Genomic DNA, 18,734 nt, shown 5'->3' with positions numbered 1-18,734 from the left:
ATCGTTGAATTTTTTTTTTATAGGAGACCTTAAAGGGTGTCCCTTAAATAATTTATTTTAGAGATCTCTCAACAGAAGGAGACTATATATATGTATATTCTTTTAATAAAGAAGAATAAAATTTGAGAGGGTTTAGATTGACAATGCCAAGATACTGTAAACAATTGGGTTCGTTCGGGTACATGTCCAATTTATAGGTTACATTATAGGGTACATTTACTAATATAGGGGAGTAGAAAGGTGTATATGGTACTTGCACTTCAAAATAAAATATATGACATCAAGTGCATAAAGCTAAAATTGGTATTAGGAAAATCTGCACAAAGGGTTTATAGCTTATGTAGTTAACCTGCAATCAAAGGCGTTTGTTTGATTTTCTACTCTTAACGATACCACTTGTATCAAAAAAGAGTAAGAGGAACATCACTCCGAGCAAATTAGGGTTTAGTAACCCTAGCAAATTAGCAAAACTTATGTGCAAGGGCAACACGCATAGATAAGGAAATTGTCCAGATTATTTTATTCAACTTTGTTTCGAAAATCATGTATCGGGGCTATATTCTGTCTTTTTGCCCTTTATGTAGAACTTTTGGGACATAAATAAATATAATAATTTTCCTTTTACTACTGGAAGTCGGAAACAGTAAATTTTCTGAGTCTGGACTTCTGGTCAAATCAACCAAGTCTTGTAACAATACTGACCCAAACATTACGTTTCGAAACCAGAAATTTTTTTTTGGGTAAAAGTTTCAAAACCAGATTTAAAAAAAAATAAATACAGAAACTTCCACAGGAATATGTGACCCAAATCAAATGCATGATGGCCATCCAAGAAAGAAGAAAACAATAGGTAAATGGGCGAGCAAAAGAAGATAAGCGAAAAGAATAGGAAAGAACCAAACCATGCATACGTATATTTGCTCACCACATGGCGTTGGCCCCACAAAGCCAATAAGATTACATGCTTTTGGTGCTTTGGTGGACCCACCAAGTTTTTCTTTGCCAAACAGCTAGCACGAAAAGGAAGAAAGGATCCATTTTCTTTTCAGACCCAAAAGAAAAAAAAGATCCATTTCTTTGAGTCAAAACAATACACAGATAGAGATAGACGGTGATACTATCATCTTTTTGGAAACCAGGGCCAAGACTAGGCAGTAGTTGAGAGACCCTTTGTTTACCTGACAAAACACCCCCGGCAGTAAGGTTGGCATGCACAGTCAGATGAACTTATACATTGTTTAACCAAACTTGGCAACAGCATAGTGGATTGGTCTAATATGATGAGGATGATGAGGATGAGGGGTTGGGCACGTTCTGCATGTGCTGCTGCTGCTTCTGCTGGTTGTTAGGAAAACCAAAATCCTCAAACAGACCCTGAATGATGAGAAGAAATAAAAGTGGAAGGTTAAAACTCAGAAGTGTTTACCAAAAGCTAAGTTTTTGTACGCCATCAAGTGGGTCATATGTGAATTTGGGTTCCAAGTTTTGTTCATATTAAAAAAAGATTTATCAAATATTTGGCTCCCTATCACATGACAGTATAATTATGAAAAAACAAAAAAGAAAACTGTAAAAAGCGTATAAGTGATGAATTGCAGATGCATATTCCAGGCTTTCAGTCATATGTGGACATACCATGGCATCATTGATTGCATAAGCCACACAGTAGTGCTCCTGAAAATCAGCAGTTCGGGACAAAATTTTAGAGAAAAATTGATGAGTATATTGATGAACATTTGATAATAAATCCTTCACCGCCTCCCAAATAAGGGAGAGAGATGGGGATGATGCCTAAGCATATATCAGCGTTTTCCAGTATGGTAGTATGGGTGACATCATCCAGCCTCCCAGAAACAGGAGCCATGGTTGCTTCTGGCCCTACACACCTTAGGTTACTGGACTCACTGCGGTCCCATGACTCATGTGCCTTACATGTGGAAGCTCACATGTGCAAGCACACAAGGCACAAACACACTCAGGGAGGAGACCAATCTAACCAACCCATGTCAAATTACTTTTACCAAAAATAATTAGCATACTGTGTTCTTTTACAACAGAAATGAGAAGTTGACTTGCCTGCATCATATACCATTCTTCAAATTCATCAAACAATTCCAATCGTTCAATCCTAAACAAGAAGACATTACATATGAGAATCTTCCCAAGAATATCAATTACAAGTTAGCTGATTAAAAGTTGATAAAAGGAGCAAAAGCATGGGCAGAGGTGGTACCACATTATCACAACCAAAGTATCTTAATACAACCATACAAACCCAAGGGAATTTTAAAACAACAACAACAAAAAGACTAAAATCAGGGAAAAAGGCTTCCAGAGAAGGGTCCAGTGAGTTTTCATGTTCTGTAAAGTAAGAATCTAAAAAGGCAGCCATCCACCCCTTTTCTAACCTTTATCTGAAACCAAACATGAGTTTTTGTTCGTAGGAATACACTCAATATGTTAAAATTATTATCTCCTCCCAAAAGGATAGAACAGGATATTTAATGACATACTATACTCTAGGATCTGGCATGTCTAAGCAGATAAATTGGCAAGTTAAGTTAGTCCAGTTGAAATTTGAGTCCAATCTACTGTATGACATATTGTATTAAAACTGCATGGTTAACTTGGACCATAGAAAGCTGTTTCAAGCAGGTGGTTAACAATTTTAATTGAAACTGAACTCCAAGATTCAAGCAGGATAAAATGACTATCAAACAATTCTGAAAGACAGAGTTTCACATATTTGTCGTACTTAAAGACATTAAAATATGGAGAAGAATAAGATAAATACCAAGCAAAGTTTTCTGGTAAAAGTTATGTGATGGGAAGGAATGACAATAAACATGTATTGGTAATTGAAAAAGTGAATTTTGTCTTTTCTTGTAGGATCTGTATGTCTAGCTGTATTCTGTTCATTGGGTGTATTTTGGGTTCCCCTACCCCGCCCCCCCCAAAAAGAAAAAGAAGAAAAAAGAAAAAGTGAGCATGTTATTGCAAAATATGACTAAACGACTTATAGTTTTGCAAGATATAAATTGGACATACCTGCGTCTTTCTTGAGCTTCAACAAAATTACTATATACTTTTAGCATGTCCCAGGCAACAGCCCTCTGAAACCCCACACATTCAAAATCACAACATTATTAAAATTAATAATGGATGAAGATTAATTCAGTGAAATATAAACAACATTCAAAAGGACGCAAATAAAAGAAACCCGAAACATGACACAAAAGACTTGATTTAGAAAGGTACAAAAGTTTCAATATACTAGGGCCTACAGCTTGAACGTTTTCAGCCAACAAAATTTCCAGAGCATTATAAAATTGTCATTTTTTTATGCGTACATACGCAGCTATGTCCTGCCTTCTAGGCTTTAGTTAGGGGTAGATGACTTCTTTCTCATCATTTGGCTGTTGTACATTCTGTTATGTAACAATACCCAAGAGAGTACAAAATTTATTGCTAAAAGATACTAATTATAATTTATTACTTCTACCTGCCATCCTTGGTCAAGAAAAAGATTTTCCTTTGCCTGTAATGTCGGTGTATCATGTATGCCCAAGAGTGCACAGCCTCGACTCTGAAACAAACATTAACCACAGCATATGCATATCAATCTTTATTCCAGAAAACATGAGATGGTGTTGCGCAACATAGTTTCACCTAAAGGAATAAAGGGATAAAAGCATGAATAAGAAGCAGTGACAATTATTCCTGACCAACAAGGTAGGCTTGTGTTACATTATTGAAAGAATAAGTATGTACTTTAATTAATTTATCTATTTATATTTTTCTATAACAAGATATTGTAGTGAATGCACTCTCACTCTACATCCAGTACACAAAAGGAACACCACACAAACAGACTAGTGTCTATAATCTAGAGGAACATAGAATCCTCTAAAGGAACTAGTAGAAAAACAATAGTCACCGCCAGCTGGAAAAAGAGAGGAACCATCTTTTCTTTTTTGGTTATAGGAAACCAACTTTTAACTGTCCTCAAATGTCCTATTATTCCTTTCGTGCCCATATAAGACACAACGACATCGCCTTCTAAATAACACTGTGGTTCTGGTGCCCAGTAAAACATCCCGAACAATCTTAGGAATAACCCAACCAGTTCCAGTCAAAGAAAATAACCCAAACACTCCACTCAAAAGCAAATAACCCAAAACACTCCACTCAGAGCTAAACAGGAGTGCAGATTTTTGAGGACAGGCAGCAATGTAATAAGTGAATTCACTGTTCTCAGGCAAAGGCTGAGAAATGGAACAAAATTTTCTCATGATTATCACAAAACTTGAATTTTGAAAATATAGGTTTAGGCACATTTTACAATAATTCGATAAGATGATCTTCGCATCTCCAAAGCCTGGTCCTTTAAATATTTTTATATATATTACATCTTTATCTATGACTATTGAATTGAAAACTGAAAATAATAAGAAGGGGAAGATCTGTAAGGGCTCAATTGAATTGACTGCTGCATTTTAAAAGTAAGTACGGAATTATTTAATAAAAAAAAAGAGTTCGGAAGAAAGTAAAAAGAAGTAAGCAGACCTCCAAGTTTCTAATCATCTGCTGCCCAAAAGCATCATCTGGATGAATCTGTTGAACCACCACCAACCATATATGTAAGAGACACATATAAAACCACCACTTTAAAGTACTCGTCAGTATCACAAATCAAAGAAGAAAGGAATATCAGAGAGAAAATTGTCACACACAAACACCAAAAAGGCTTCTTAAGTTTGAAGAGGCCTGTAACCTGCTCATATAAGAAAAATATTGCCGTTGAAAATGCTTTTGATGTCCAGCCAACTATGGCACGACTTGAATCTGGATCCAAGTATATCAAAACGCATTCTGCAATTATAAAAGTTGGAAGGCTGATAACAATATTAGAATAAATCAATTTAATCACTATCTCAAGACAAATATCAATGATAAATTTCCATCAATAAGGGCAGTCTTTTATTATTTATTAATAAGAATCCACTGGTATTTTATTTATTTTAACTGCAGCAACTAACAATGTTGTCGATAAAATTAAGTTATCTTAAAAGTGTAGTAAAGTATTTTTGGCATGTGAACACCAAAATGGGCACTGAACTAGTATGGATAATACAATATGACTAATAATAAAAGCATCACAATCTTTTAAGGAAGCTACCATAGTCTGTAGCTATTCTTTAAAATGGAAGTATCTGGAAAGCCATAAAAGAAGACACCAATGACCCAAAACTAAGTGTTCAAAGTACGGCAATGAGATCTAAATAAACAACAAAGGAAGAAAATTGACTGTAAGCACATACCTGCGATCCATACCAGCCAAAGCTATAACATCGTCTAATTGTTGTATGTTGCGCAAATCTATGGGGAGTAGCTTATAGTGGTCACTGAGCACTTCTCCTTTCTCTGCAAAGTAGAAATTCTATAATGGGGGTACCAAGAACAGTTTGTATATTTCAATTGTGTATATAAGATAAGTAACTTGACAATCTTAAAGATCTGAATCAAAGTTTTCAACCACAAGACAAAGGGGAATCATCCAAGGAATTTTTACAAGCACATCAGTGAAGATTACAGCTCTGTGCTATTCATATAGTGACATAACACATCAAAGACGACACTCCAAAGACACATGTAGTCAATAGAAGGGATTCAACCATAGATTTATAACATCAGCAACACTAGAGTAGGTACCTCGAGAGATTGAAGCTGTTGCACTAATTTTGTCCTTCAAATGACTGCAGGTTTCAATAAGTGTGGTCTTCTTACTAGTCACCTGAAAAACAAAGACCACATAACTTTACTTTCTTGTCCAATATAGATGCAAGTACACGCAAAAGAATGGAAGACAACATTTGTCCACATTAGATAACTTAAAATTCTAATTAATTCAAAGCAGAAAATCAACACTTGGTCTGACAGGACAGGGTGGGTTAGCATGAGTTCATCAACACACTATTCACTCCTTAAAGTTCTAACTTCTAACCTAAGTTGGTCAGAATCCACATACAAAAGTCAGTGTGCTGGCAACAGAACCAATGAGATAGTAATGAATGTTTCACAATTCGTACCTCCTTAAAATCCAGCTCCACATATAAATGGGGTGCTTTCCCCTCATCCTGCAGCTGAAAATATGTTGTATCAAAGCCAGCTCCAAGTGATAAAACCTGCTTCTTCAAATGACCCTTTTCACCCCCAATTTTTTCAGTATCAAGAAACTGATTCAGGAGCTTGCGAAGAGCAGCCCAACGAGCAAAGTAACCTCGATTATGCAAAAACAATAAAGAAAATAGATTAACACTCATTACTTGTGAAAAAAGTTAGCAACATCATGAGCTTTCAACTCTTATCTTTGATTGAGCAACTAAAACATACCACGGTTAATAATCGGAGATCTTCTCACAGGTCTTCTTACAAACAAATGGACATAATCGTCTTTCATGTACCCTTTCTTCACGCAGGACCTTTTTAACAATACAGTTCAAAGTTAGCATTATGCATCAAATGCAAAACTAAGCAACCAACATTGTCACCCTTCATCTAAAATTCAAATATCCTCTCTCCTTTCTTTCATTTTCTAGCAAACCAAACAGAACCTACGGAAAAAAAACCGCATATGCAATTCAACCAGAACAAAATAGTAATTTGCGGTTGAACAATGCAAATTTGTAGGCAATTATGCAAAACTACAAATATATCAGGCTTAATTAAAAATGAGCTGAAAGTGGAAAGGTTAAGGGCGCGCACAGTTTGCTGGCAGAGGCGTCGTCGTTTGTTGCTTGAACTGCTTCTCTGTTGCTGTGTGAATCAGACACTGGCTTCGCCATCGTTACGAGATTTCAAGTTTTTCTTTTTCCTGGTTCTGTCTTTCGCCTTTCTCTGTATATTTTCTTCGACAATGCAACGCAACCTAACTTCAGAAAAAGAAATTTGACAACAACAAAAAAACTTCAGAAAAAGAAAAAAATATAAAAAAATATCTCTTACACATGGCGAGCTCCAAGTGGCTGTTAGGATATTATAGAATGGACCTAGCCGCAGCTGATTTCTTCATCAGGTTTAACACTAAACCCTTTACCACTTCGCGCCCCTTTTCCTCTTCATCTCTCTTCCCCAAAACGACGCCGCCTCTGCCGACCTAGATATCGACGCGGCCTCCAACCTCCAGCTCGTTCTTGAATTGAACTGTTTGTGTGCTACTGTTTTCTTCAATTCAGAAAAGAAGAAGCCCTAAAACCCCAAAAAGGAGCAGAAATCCGAACCCGATGGTATACGTGAGCTCGAAAGCGGACCTGAAGCGAAGGGAGATACAGAAGAAGAAAGCCAAGTCTGGAGGGTTCGAGTCTCTGAATCTAAGCCCCAATGTCTTCAGAGGAGTCAAGCGCAAGGGCTATAGAGTCCCCACTCCCATTCAGCGCAAGACCATGCCCCTTATTCTTGCTGGAAACGACGTCGTTGCCATGGCCAGAACTGGTTCCGGCAAGACGGCCGCGTTTTTGATCCCCATGCTCGAGCGGTTGAAGGAGCACGTGCCTCAGGGTGGTGTTAGGGCGCTCATTCTCTCCCCCACCAGAGACTTGGCCTTACAGACTCACAAGTTTACCAAAGAGCTTGGCCATTTCCTGGGTATGTGCCATTTTGTTTCAAAGTTTGATATTTTTATGTTCATTTCATTTGATGAAAGAAATTGGAAGAAAGTGGAAGAATTTGAAGTTCCCTGTTGATGAAAAATATTGGGTTTTTAAATATAGTCAATTTTTTAAAGTGTTGGTTGCGTAAGGTCATAAACCAAAATCGTTTTCTGTATTTGTTGCAGATGTTCGAATTAGTTTACTAGTTGGTGGTGATAGCATGGAAACTCAGTTTGAAGAATTAGCCCAAAACCCTGATATTATAATTGCAACACCCGGTAGGCTGATGCACCACTTAGCTGAAGTCGATGACATGTCACTTAGGACTGTGGAGTATGTTGTTTTTGATGAAGCGGATTGCCTCTTTGGCATGGGTTTTGCGGAGCAGCTGCATAAAATCCTTGGGCAGCTGAGTGAGAACCGTCAGACCCTGCTTTTTAGTGCAACATTACCTAGTGCTCTTGCAGAGTTTGCCAAGGCTGGTCTGCAAGACCCTCGGCTTGTGCGGCTTGATTTGGATACTAAGATTAGCCCTGACTTGAAGCTTATGTTTTTCACCGTGCGACAGGAAGAAAAGCATGCAGCAATACTTTATTTGATAAGGGAGCACATTAAATCTGGTGAGCAGACATTGATTTTTGTTTCTACAAAACATCATGTGGAGTTCCTGAATATCTTGTTTAGAGAAGAGGGCATCGAGCCTTCTGTATGTTATGGTGACATGGATCACGATGCTCGCAAAATTCATGTATCAAGGTTTAGGGCGAGAAAGACTATGCTGTTAATTGTCACTGATGTTGCAGCTAGGGGAATTGACATTCCGTTGCTTGACAATGTCATCAATTGGGACTTTCCCCCAAAGCCTAAACTTTTTGTCCATCGAGTAGGCCGAGCTGCAAGGGCTGGTCGGACTGGTACTGCATTCTCTCTTGTGACATCTGAAGATATGCCCAACCTTTTAGATCTTCATCTGTTTCTTTCAAAACCAATTAGGGCTGCACCTACCGAAGAGGAGGTTTTACAGGATATGGATGGAATGATGTCCAAGATTGATCAAGCAGTTGCAAATGGAGAAACTGTTTACGGGCGTTTCCCCCAAACCGTTATTGATCTTGTTTCGGATAGGGTTAGAGAGATAATTGATTCTTCTTCAGAGCTCATTTTAATGCTGAAAACATGTGCCAATGCATTCCGCTTGTATTCAAAGACAAAACCCGCACCTTCAAAGGAGTCTGTTAGAAGAGCAAAAGATTTACCTCGTGAAGGGTTGCATCCAATTTTTAAAAATGTACTGGATGGTGGAGAGTTGAAGGCATTGGCATTTTCTGAGCGGTTGAAGACATTCAGGTTTTACACTACAAGCATTGGTCTTTTACTGTATATTTCTAATAATATTTCGGGATGCCCTTCTATTATGTTTCTTCTTCTGAGGATTTGAAGATTCTAACTTTAACCATTCAATGTCTGATTTATGCTAGACCCAAGCAGACCATTCTAGAAACTGAAGGTGAAGCTGCTAAATCAAAGAATCTGAAGGTAACTCTCCACTTTATGCCTTAGTAGTAGATTTCATTTAATTGGAAACTTCATGGTGTTGATCTAAGTGACAATTTTCTTAATCTTCTTTTTAACCAAGTTTAATACAATGCCTATACATGCTGGTCTGCTCTATAGTTGGAGGGGTTGTTTTGTACACATTCCTTTTTGATAAAATTTTTTGGAAGGCGATGCCATTGTGTGTAATTGGGCGCTTTTAAGATAACAAGAACAAACACTGAGCTTAGTTTGAAGTTTATTATTATTTGGAAGGTGATGCCATTGTACGTAATTGGGCACCTTGAGTATGTTTGGATGAAATAACTTATGTTATGTGCAAGATGACATCAACTAGTTCCTACATAAATGTGTATGTCTTACCTGTATAATTGCTATTCTTCGTGGCTTCTGTTCTTGATGTTCAGATGTGGCCTTATTTGGTGTTAGATTAAGTATATGGCTTATGTGCAGGGTTCTTCTCGTCAATGGGTTGATGTAATGAGGGAAAAAAGAGCTATTCATGAAGAGGTCATTAATTTATTTCATCAGCAACGTTCTGATAATCATGCGGAAAAGGTAAATATTTTAGTGTGGTATTATATGGTTTTACTGATTTTTAAATGCTACTGTTTTTTAAAAAAAAATTTAAAATTTTTATTTTTATAACCACTGAACAAGTTCTATAATGTGCAGTGACTTTTGCAGGAAGTGTCTTATTCTATGGAAATAAATTTGGAAACCAAAATTTGGCCTTGGGTTACTGTTTTCTTACAAAATGAGGGTGAAAATGAAATAGAGATGGATATTTAGTAGTACCAATTGTCTTTAATACTGAGTTCAATTTGAAAATGACCACTTCTGTATATTTCTAAAGCAAAGGTTATGTACATGGGTTTGCATCAATAATCATATCATGTCTTCCCTTATCTTAAATTGTGCTAAACTGAATTTTGGGTACTTTCAGGGAGTTGAATATGAGATTACTCCTTCAATGGCAAAGGAGAAGAAAGGTATTCCTTAGTTCAGAGTTTGATATATGTGTGTGTGGTGTTATATATAGATAATAAAGGTATATAGACGTGTCATCCAAAGCTGACAGTCCTCATGCAGATTGCCACTCTGCTCAAACGGTTTTTTTCTCTTTTGATTTTGATTTTTGATTTTTGATTATATAGATTTTTATTTCCTGGTTAGGACAGTTTATTAGACCCCAAGCTGTAAACGGAATCTTGAATGGGTAAAAGAAGTTCTAGAAATGAAACTTTGAGCAGCCGCCTGCTTGCATGCGGGTTGTGGTAGGTTATAACTCTTGTTTTGAAAAAAATGAACAAGCTTCTGTTCAAACAGAAAAGAGTCGTGGGTTCTATTGCGGAGATGCATTTAAGATGTGGCCTGATATATCACATATTTTATGCTAACTTTTAGTGTTAGAACTAAGCAATAGTGCTGAACGTATTTGCCTTGCATGAGCAATTATTCTAATCCTTGAACTAATAGCAAGAAATTTCTCATCCTGATTTTCTTATCCTGATTCCCGAACTAGTTTATAATCATTTTAACTGGTAAATTTGCAAAGTAATCTAATAGAATAATGCCAGGAGATTTTGTTGTTGTATGGTTTGTCCCCATTGTGCTCCTTGGTTATAAGTTGTTTAAAGTGGTAATATTCAATGGTACTGAAACCTGGTATTTGGGAAGTGGATCTAGAGGCACATATCATTGAAATGTCATTTCACCTTCATTTAACACGTTAGGGAGTGGTTTGGCTCCTTTTCCTTTTCTGTCTCCCTATAACACATTATATGCTTGTTTATGGAATGGTTTATTAATACTTTGTTGTTTTCTCTTGGATATTAGTATCAGGCTCTAAAAGAAAGGCAAGGAGCTTTAAGGATGAGGAGTACTTTATAAGTTCGGTACCAACAAATCATGTAGGTCATACTACTTTTATAATTTCTCAAGTTAGTTATGGTGCTATATTGCAATATTATACTGTTTTTCTCTAATATGGTCAGATTAGGTATCTGTTTCCTGTATGTTTTGTTTTTGTTTTTGTTTTTGTTTTTTTTCCTTTCTGATATTGCTTATGAGGTTTTGTTGATGATGGTTAGATTTTATATTTGTATCGTTACACAGTGGATGTTTTGTCCACTACATCTTCTGTTTTCTCAAGCTTTAATAAAAGTTTGTTTCTTATAAAAAAATCCTCACCTTCACATATAATCTTCTTATGAGAAACAAAATTTTATTGATAATAATCAGAAACACAGTACAAAGACAGGTCCTCCAATATCTTGATAAAACTCCATAAAAATAAAAAATAGAACAAAATTCATCACCTTGATTTTGAATTGCCAATAATTTGTTACATCAAATAGTTGTGTTGTGGATTTGGATCACAAAAATTGGAACCTGGCTGACCATTGGACTATCCTGCTATTGTTGTCCAGCATACAGAAGCAGGACTCTCAGTAAGAGGAAAGGGTGATTTTGACTCAAATAGGTAATACTTGATTCTACTTTAGCTCTGTGGAAATTGATTTAACTAACTTTTAACTTGGTTTAAGGTATTTACCTTTAATTGCTGCTGTAAATAAATGAAATCTTATTGTGGGGCATAGGTAGTTCTTGGTGTGTATTTGTCTGGAAGTGTGTTGACAATTCCATGTCATGTTACCAAGTTTTTCTGGCAGTATGCAATAGCCAATCTCTATGCATCTCTCTCTCTCTCTCTCTCTCTCTCTCTCTCTCTCTCTCATAAGTGAGTGTGCTCACATGGGATTGGAGTGGGGAGAACAGGAATATCTTTCAGCTTCCCCCACCCCTCCTCCTTCCCCCAAGTTGGATGAGTCCTGACTTTCAACCCAAGTTTCATTAACTTGTGTGGCTCAAATTATCTGATTATTTTTGTGAAGATTAGATGTATGCAATCTCTTGTGCTCTGGGCACCAGTTGACCCCATCTGTCTTCATAGGTTGGAAGCTGCTGTTCTAGATCTGGTTGCAGATGATAATGTGGGCATGAAGAAACAGAAATCTGTATTTCATTGGGATAAGGTACTTTGAACAGTAATATTATTTTTTCATTGTCATTTTGTTTTAACTATTTTGCTGTTAATCTCATGAAACTAATGGCTGGCAGAGGGGGAAAAAGTACATAAAGTTAAATAATGGCGACCGTGTGACAGCTAGTGGCAAGGTATGCTATCTCAACATCCGTAATTAATTTGACATGTGTTCCCTTTTGACACTTATTGGATCATTCCTAGTATTAATTTCCATTTAGTTTCTGAACATCATGTTGTTCTTGTAGTTATATCTAGAACATTTGTCTTTTTGCTCTTGTACTGAAACTTGCTATTCTGAAAAGAATACATATAACTGAAGTGGATATTTTTAATTGGTAAATAAATTATCGGCTGTGGCGCTGGCTTTTGGGTTCAAATAAGTTTTCTTCTTGAGAGAAAAAAAATTACTAGAGTCGGGTGTATGTGGATCCATATTGAGATATACGGTGGACACATCCAGGAAATGTTCCAAAAACTAGTCAATGGCCCACTTAGATGTTTATAGAAAGCAACATATGTGTACTGTATATCTAAACATGCATGATATTATGGTCATCGTTAACATTTATGTATTTTTTTCATTGCATTTATTATTATTTGAACCTCATTAGTAGCAATTATTAACTAACATTTTATGGTTGTCAGACTAAGAAACTTTGATGCAATAGGTTGTATAAGAAAATTCTTTTCGATATCCAAACACCTCTGTTGGTACCATTGCCTTCTCATCTTAGGTGCTGCTATTGCTTAGGAAACCTAGGTATGAAAAGAATCCGACCCTGATGGCGAGCATGAGTATTGGGTGGTGGCTTTTAAGTTTGTGAACAATGCTATGTTTCATTTGAAACGTGTCATGGTTTCAAAACACAGCTTTTACATATGTGTTGGTCCTGTCAAAACCCTGTTTGTGTAATTTCCAAGCACACAATGTCTAATCATAATTATGCTAAACCTCAGAGGTGTTTCAATTATGAACTCTTATTGTTTTCTTTTAATAGTATCTTCAAGGTGTGCCTGCTACGATTATTGTTTTTTTTTTTCTTTTTTTAGTTGCATAGCTCAAAACTTTTATGCTTATATTTTTATGGTGTACAGATAAAGACAGAGAGTGGTGCAAAAGCAAAACTTGAGAAAACTGGGATATACAAGAGGTGGAAAGAACGTTCTCACAATAAAGTATCTCTCAAAGGAATTAATGAAGGGAATGCTGAGGAAGCTGCAGGTAATGCTTTCTGTTTGGAAGTTTTATGTTTTTTTTTTCTCTCTCTTAAATTTGATTGATATATATTTTTATTTTTACTTTTTTTTTTTGGGTATTACATTATCAAACATAGAATGGTGACCAGGTGTAAGGATTCAGGCTAGTAGAAAAACTTTCTTTCTAAAAAACAAAAAGGTTTCTTTCAGCATTTCTTGTGGAAGATATCAATTGGTTATTTATCCACAATCTTCTCCTGCACCAAGCCTTTTTTGTTTTTTCCTATATAAAAGAATCTTTTCCGATGAACCCGTTTTCTTTTTATTGTTTTGGCGTTTTGTGTGATCCAATGAGAATCTTTGTTCAGTTCATTAGAGCTGGCTTCTTTTTCTGTCTTGTGTTTCCTGCCTTCCAAATTATGTAGTGTGCTAGCTGTCGGATGAGATAAAGCCATATATGCGACGTATAGTTAGCAGGGAAGTCAATATGCTCTGAGCACACTTGCTAATTTGCTGATAATGTTGAAATATAAAATTTGTAGGCATCATTCTACTTGGTGCAATGGTGAAGGTCCATTGTAACAATTCTATTTTGCAATGTTTTTTCAGTTTTGTTTTAGAAGATAAAAGCTGATTGCCCCTCTGGTGAAGCTAAGAAGTTTGATTATAGGTACCTAATATATATTACTGGGCATGCATGTCTTTTGCAGGTAACCGTAGGTGGCAGGGGAACAAGGGGAAGAAGTCTTGGGGAAGCAGGAAGCAGTACTCTGTGCCTAATGCTCACGTGCGTTCTGAAATCAAGGACTTAGAACAGGTTCGGAAGGATCGACAGAAAAAGGCCGACAGAATCTCGTATATGAAGAGCAAGTCTTCTAAGGGTAACAAATTTGGTAAAAGTGGAAAAGGTGGAAAAGGTGGAAAAGGTGGACAAAGAGGAAAGGGAAAGAGGTAAAAGAATTGCCTAATATGAGTCTTGTGAGTTTTCCCTTTGCTCCTTCGGCAAGATGTTTTGTAGAGCACCAAGAAGAGAAAAAAAAGAAAAGAAAGTAGGGGAAGAGTATTGTTATCAATCACTGTACTTATAGATTAAGCCAATTTTGCACTTCTCTAACAGGATGGATGAAAGTTATCATTAATTTGCTTTTCAGTATTTATTTGTACCTCTTTCTGATTTTTAGTTTTAAAGGCAAGCAGAGGTTGAAGTTAAAAATCCCTTTGGAGAATCCAAACAAGCCTTTGCATCAGCAGTCTGCCATGGTTTCTCGAGATAAAAATTATGACACTTAATCTTACATTAAACCTAAAAAAATAAAAAATGTAGAAAAAAAAAGAAGTTGGGTAGAGGGTCAAATATAAAAAATCTACCTTGCATTTGTAACAATTTTACCACTTCTTCTTTCTTTTTTTATGGGAAGGAAACATTCGAACTTGAGACATCTTCTAAAATTAGTGATGTGAGATTTTACCATGTGTTAGTTGCAACAAGAGAACGGTGAATTTTGCTTATCATACTCTCATAAGGCAATGACACCTTGTCATGATTAATGAGGTCAATCTGCAGAATTGGCCCTTGAGCCCCAACAAGATTCACTTCCATGCGTAGACAATGCATCTACTTCCTCAATATACAGACAAGCACTATGTGACCAATAACATTATTCACATTTCATAGGGAAACTCTAACCCTCTAAAGGGATAAATACTATAATTAAATTAATTAATTAAGAAGTCGTTAACTCTTTCATTTTAAAAGGAAAAAAAAAGGCTGTCACATTTGGAGTCGTTTTATCATCCCGCGTGTCGTCTTATTGTTAATTATTACCATCTTAGGCAGCGCCAGTCCAAATGACTTCACTACAGTGGGGGGAAAAATCAGGGGTAATTATGTACACAAGCAAACAAAATACGTTCACAACGGTAATGACAAATTGCATTTCCTTGGCGCAGAAAGCCAATAGCAGGGCAGGAGACCATCTTTTCAATATTTCAGTTTTTTCTCTCGTGTTCATTCAGAATTCCCAATCATACAAGAGGTTCTTCATTTACAGGTATTATTTACAATTGTAGGCATTAATTTTTATCTTTTGTTCTCTGAAGGTTTTTAAATGATGAACTTGGTTTTGATTCTTGGGTGCTGACAGAAACATTGAATCCGGGTATGTTGGTTCTCAGTTAAAGGAATTCTCTTGCTTTGGACGTCAATGGCGGATCGTTCACTCCTCCCAGCAAGCTTCTGGACTCAGTCCAATGCTTTGCTCAGAAAAAACTTAACCTTTCAGGTCTATATCTCTTGAGCTTTCTTCTGCTTGCTCATTGGTACTATCCAATTTATGGTAGATAAAGAATTGGGTAAACCCAATGATAAGTGTGGACAATTGTGCCATCCCCAAGCCTACAGAATGGCCTCCATTGTTGCAGATGCCAGCTCCTCGTTATCGCGCGGTGAGAAGTGATTTTGTTCCATTTACAGACTTGCCAAATGAGTCATGCAGGAAGACAGTCATGCCCTGTAACAATACTTGTGACTGGGAATAATCAGTCCTTTGGAGAAAGTAGTCCTCTCTCCCTCTTCTCTTTACATGTTTTGATCATTATTTTGGTTCTGATTTTTTCATCTAGTGGGTAATGATTTAATCTGTTCGTACTACGTTTTGATAGCTGTGGCTGGGAATTTGTTCTTGAATTCTATCTCACTGGACTCAACGAGCTTCATGGACAACTTCTCCAATAATGTCATGGTAAGTTGCAATTTCTCTAATTTTGTTTTGGCTGTTGTTTATTTGATTTTACTTTAATCTAGTGTTACTGAGTAATGTTACTATGCTAAACGTCCAGGGAACAGAATCCAGACTTGGAGACTCAATTTTTCCCGATCCTGATTTCATGTTCGATCACATCTATGACCAGGCCAGCGCCTATGTGTCAAAAGAGTAACGCCGGGCTGCTATACTAATTTTTTTTAAAATTCGGAAAAACGCGTATAGCCGCACGGCTATATTATTTCTTTAGAAAATTAGTAACGCCGCACGGCTATACTATATAGACCGGCCAGTATCTACGCGCCACATGTTAAAACGTAAAGCCTGGCAGTGATACTATTTTAAAAAAAAAAAAAAAAAAAGAGGGTATAGCCGCACGGCTGTACTATTTCTTAAAAAAAAAATCTCAAAAAATCTCCACCCAGTGCCTATGCTCCACGTATCAAACAAGTAAAGCCGCGCGGCTATACTATTCTAATAAAAAACTCAAAAAAATCTAGTATATATATATAGACCTGCCCATTGCCTATGCGCCACGTGTAAAACAAGAAAGTGGCTATACTATTTTGAAAAAAAAAAAAAGGAAAAACACCCACTCGAATATTATTACTTTATTGAATTTATTCTTACCTGGCAGGCAACAAAGATCCTCTGGTCAACCACAAATTGACCGGCCTCCTAGACTAATTCCAAACCCAACCCATTGTATCGCTACTATATCACAGTTGTATTGCTTTTTTATCATTGGATACTGTAGCACTTTTAAGTCAGAGAGGAATTTATGAACTTCCTCCATTTTTCAATTTCGACATCTGTCCTATTTTTGACTTGTAACTTTCAAACCTTTAATCCAAATTTTACATTCTTTATATGGTTAGATTCAGCACGGAAAAATGAAGAACTCGTGCAAGCCAAATGTCAAAAATAGATACCAAAGTGAGCATAATTCAATGGAAATAACACTCAAGACTTCAAACAACACACATACGTACAAAACAAAGTGGGGATGGGGATTTGATTCAAGTGAACTAATTCTATTGCTTAAAATGTAACCGAACTCTAATTTTAGCAAGATCAACAAATGAAATTAATAAAGTGTAATTTAAATAGTGAAAAACATTAGGGTTTTCGGAATCCACCCAAAAAAATCCAAATCATGTTTATGGGTACTCAGGATATAAATTCTAGATACATTGATGAAAATATTAGCAATCAAGACCGAGTTTAGTAGCTCAAAACACATTTATTCTCTCTAAGATAAGTAAAGTGCGTGTTTAGTGTTACAATACTCGTGCTTCCCATAAAATCAATCTAGGTATGCTTTAATACTTCAATTTAATCATATGAAAAATCCATTAAGTTTGAAGAGAATATGAACATCACAAAAACCCTAATAGCATGGTGTTTACATTAGGCATTCAAGAAACCAATTTACATGGATGATTCTTACTTCATCTATTAGTTGCTTAGGAAAATATTAGGGAACATATAATTCAAACAATCTCAAGAAGCATGCTTTCAAAGGTGATTAATAAAAGAAAAACATACATCGATATAGATTATTTTAGTAAAGAGGATTTCATCATTTGTTGTCAAGAAACCAATTCACATGATGCTCACCTAGAAAAGATTCAATCATTTGTTGCTAATTAGAAATTATGTTCTTAGGTATCTTACATAACTTCTCAACTTTAGCTAGATGCATACAACCTAAGGTGATCAATCAAAGGAATAAACAAACACATAGCATTGAAACAAAAGTATAAACGTGTTTAGGGCTTCAACCTAAGCCCTAGCTATGGAGTTTAGTTTCACATGTTCATAGTAAATACAACTTGAAATAAAACTAGAAAAAAGTTACACATTTTATGAAGGTGAAGGCACAAAAGCCTTCAATGGTGGAATGGTTTCTTCTTCTCTTTGGTAGCCTCCTTTGATTGGCTGCTCCTTGCTCTCCTCTCTCTCTTGTTTCAGAAAAATGCAAAGTGTACAGAATGTTTCGAATGATTTCCCCCTTTAGCTACCCACTCTCCCTTGCCAACTCACCAATCCATAGGATACTTCACCTTTTCCTAAAGCTAGGTAGGCTAATGTCCACATTTCATCATTTTTTTGACTTTTAATACCTTAAGAGGGATCCAATGGAGGTAAAGGTGGTCCAAACCACAATTCCAGAGTTAGGATTAATGCTGGATCAGCTGGCTAGGCTATACTTGTTCAATGAAGCTCACATTCAGATATGTTGTAGTCAACATCCATTGGAACAAGTTTCATGAAGAGCTTCACCTTATCTGAGCACTGGAGCATGGTGATCCACAGTCAAAAAGTTGGCTTGCGAAAATGAGCAAAATCAGAATTTATATTCAATAATGCACTTTTAGCACACATCTATGCCAACCAAAGTAAAATCCATACCCAAAAAAGAAGAAAAATGCTATATAATGTCAAGAACTAACTCAAAACATTAGGTAAATAACATGATAAATCATGTGTAAAAATGAACCCAACAATAATTTCTGGAAA

The 18,734-nt window shown here is 36.3% G+C and overlaps 3 protein-coding genes across 4 annotated transcripts; 2 read left to right on the top strand and 1 right to left on the bottom strand.

Moving 5' to 3' along the window:
- On the bottom strand, positions 887-6,943 carry LOC18785493 (tRNA wybutosine-synthesizing protein 4). Its single transcript, XM_007218163.2, has 12 exons — positions 6,766-6,943; positions 6,394-6,482; positions 6,090-6,280; positions 5,713-5,794; positions 5,322-5,424; positions 4,775-4,895; positions 4,567-4,614; positions 3,503-3,586; positions 3,049-3,113; positions 2,077-2,128; positions 1,636-1,674; positions 887-1,374 (listed from the first exon to the last, which is right to left on the bottom strand). Exons 1-12 carry the CDS (start codon positions 6,843-6,845, stop codon positions 1,273-1,275), a joined length of 1,056 nt encoding a protein of 351 aa, XP_007218225.1. The 5' UTR covers positions 6,846-6,943; the 3' UTR covers positions 887-1,272.
- On the top strand, positions 7,089-14,612 carry LOC18785480 (putative DEAD-box ATP-dependent RNA helicase 29). 2 transcript variants are annotated; one of them, XM_007218481.2, is made up of 11 exons: positions 7,089-7,644; positions 7,835-8,996; positions 9,128-9,185; positions 9,657-9,761; positions 10,150-10,195; positions 11,043-11,116; positions 11,636-11,688; positions 12,160-12,241; positions 12,327-12,383; positions 13,348-13,474; positions 14,160-14,612. In XM_007218481.2, the coding sequence occupies exons 1-11, from the start codon at positions 7,284-7,286 to the stop codon at positions 14,402-14,404; spliced, it is 2,370 nt and encodes a 789-aa protein (XP_007218543.2). In that variant the 5' UTR covers positions 7,089-7,283; the 3' UTR covers positions 14,405-14,612. The 2 variants fall into 2 exon arrangements, with proteins under 2 accessions (XP_007218543.2, XP_020413348.1); XM_020557759.1 differs by having other exon boundaries at positions 7,091-7,644; positions 11,049-11,116.
- On the top strand, positions 15,398-16,922 carry LOC109947632 (ABC transporter A family member 10-like). Its single transcript, XM_020558237.1, has 3 exons — positions 15,398-16,004; positions 16,111-16,190; positions 16,288-16,922. The coding sequence occupies exons 1-3, from the start codon at positions 15,932-15,934 to the stop codon at positions 16,384-16,386; spliced, it is 252 nt and encodes an 83-aa protein (XP_020413826.1). The 5' UTR covers positions 15,398-15,931; the 3' UTR covers positions 16,387-16,922.

This window comes from Prunus persica, chromosome G2 (assembly GCF_000346465.2).
Source record: "Prunus persica cultivar Lovell chromosome G2, Prunus_persica_NCBIv2, whole genome shotgun sequence".
Classification (NCBI taxonomy): domain Eukaryota; kingdom Viridiplantae; phylum Streptophyta; class Magnoliopsida; order Rosales; family Rosaceae; genus Prunus; species Prunus persica.
The sequence above is the reverse complement of the archived record's forward strand: the minus strand, read 5'-3'. Positions and strand labels throughout refer to the sequence as shown.

Bases quoted from the DNA above. Each gene is read 5' to 3' on its own strand.
- LOC18785493 (XM_007218163.2), bottom strand. From the start codon at position 6,845: ATGGCGAAGCCAGTGTCTGATTCACACAGCAACAGAGAAGCAGTTCAA. The intron at 6,281-6,393 runs GTATGTTTTAGT...TGCATAATCGAG, and splicing joins ATCTCCGATTATTAACCGTG to GTTACTTTGCTCGTTGGGCT. The intron at 1,675-2,076 runs GCAAGTCAACTT...GCTGATTTTCAG, and splicing joins AAGAATGGTATATGATGCAG to GAGCACTACTGTGTGGCTTA.
- LOC18785480 (XM_007218481.2), top strand. From the start codon at position 7,284: ATGGTATACGTGAGCTCGAAAGCGGACCTGAAGCGAAGGGAGATACAG. The intron at 9,186-9,656 runs GTAACTCTCCAC...GCTTATGTGCAG, and splicing joins CTAAATCAAAGAATCTGAAG to GGTTCTTCTCGTCAATGGGT. The intron at 13,475-14,159 runs GTAATGCTTTCT...TGTCTTTTGCAG, and splicing joins GAATGCTGAGGAAGCTGCAG to GTAACCGTAGGTGGCAGGGG.
- LOC109947632 (XM_020558237.1), top strand. From the start codon at position 15,932: ATGAGTCATGCAGGAAGACAGTCATGCCCTGTAACAATACTTGTGACT. The intron at 16,005-16,110 runs GTAGTCCTCTCT...ACGTTTTGATAG, and splicing joins TAATCAGTCCTTTGGAGAAA to CTGTGGCTGGGAATTTGTTC. The intron at 16,191-16,287 runs GTAAGTTGCAAT...CTAAACGTCCAG, and splicing joins ACTTCTCCAATAATGTCATG to GGAACAGAATCCAGACTTGG.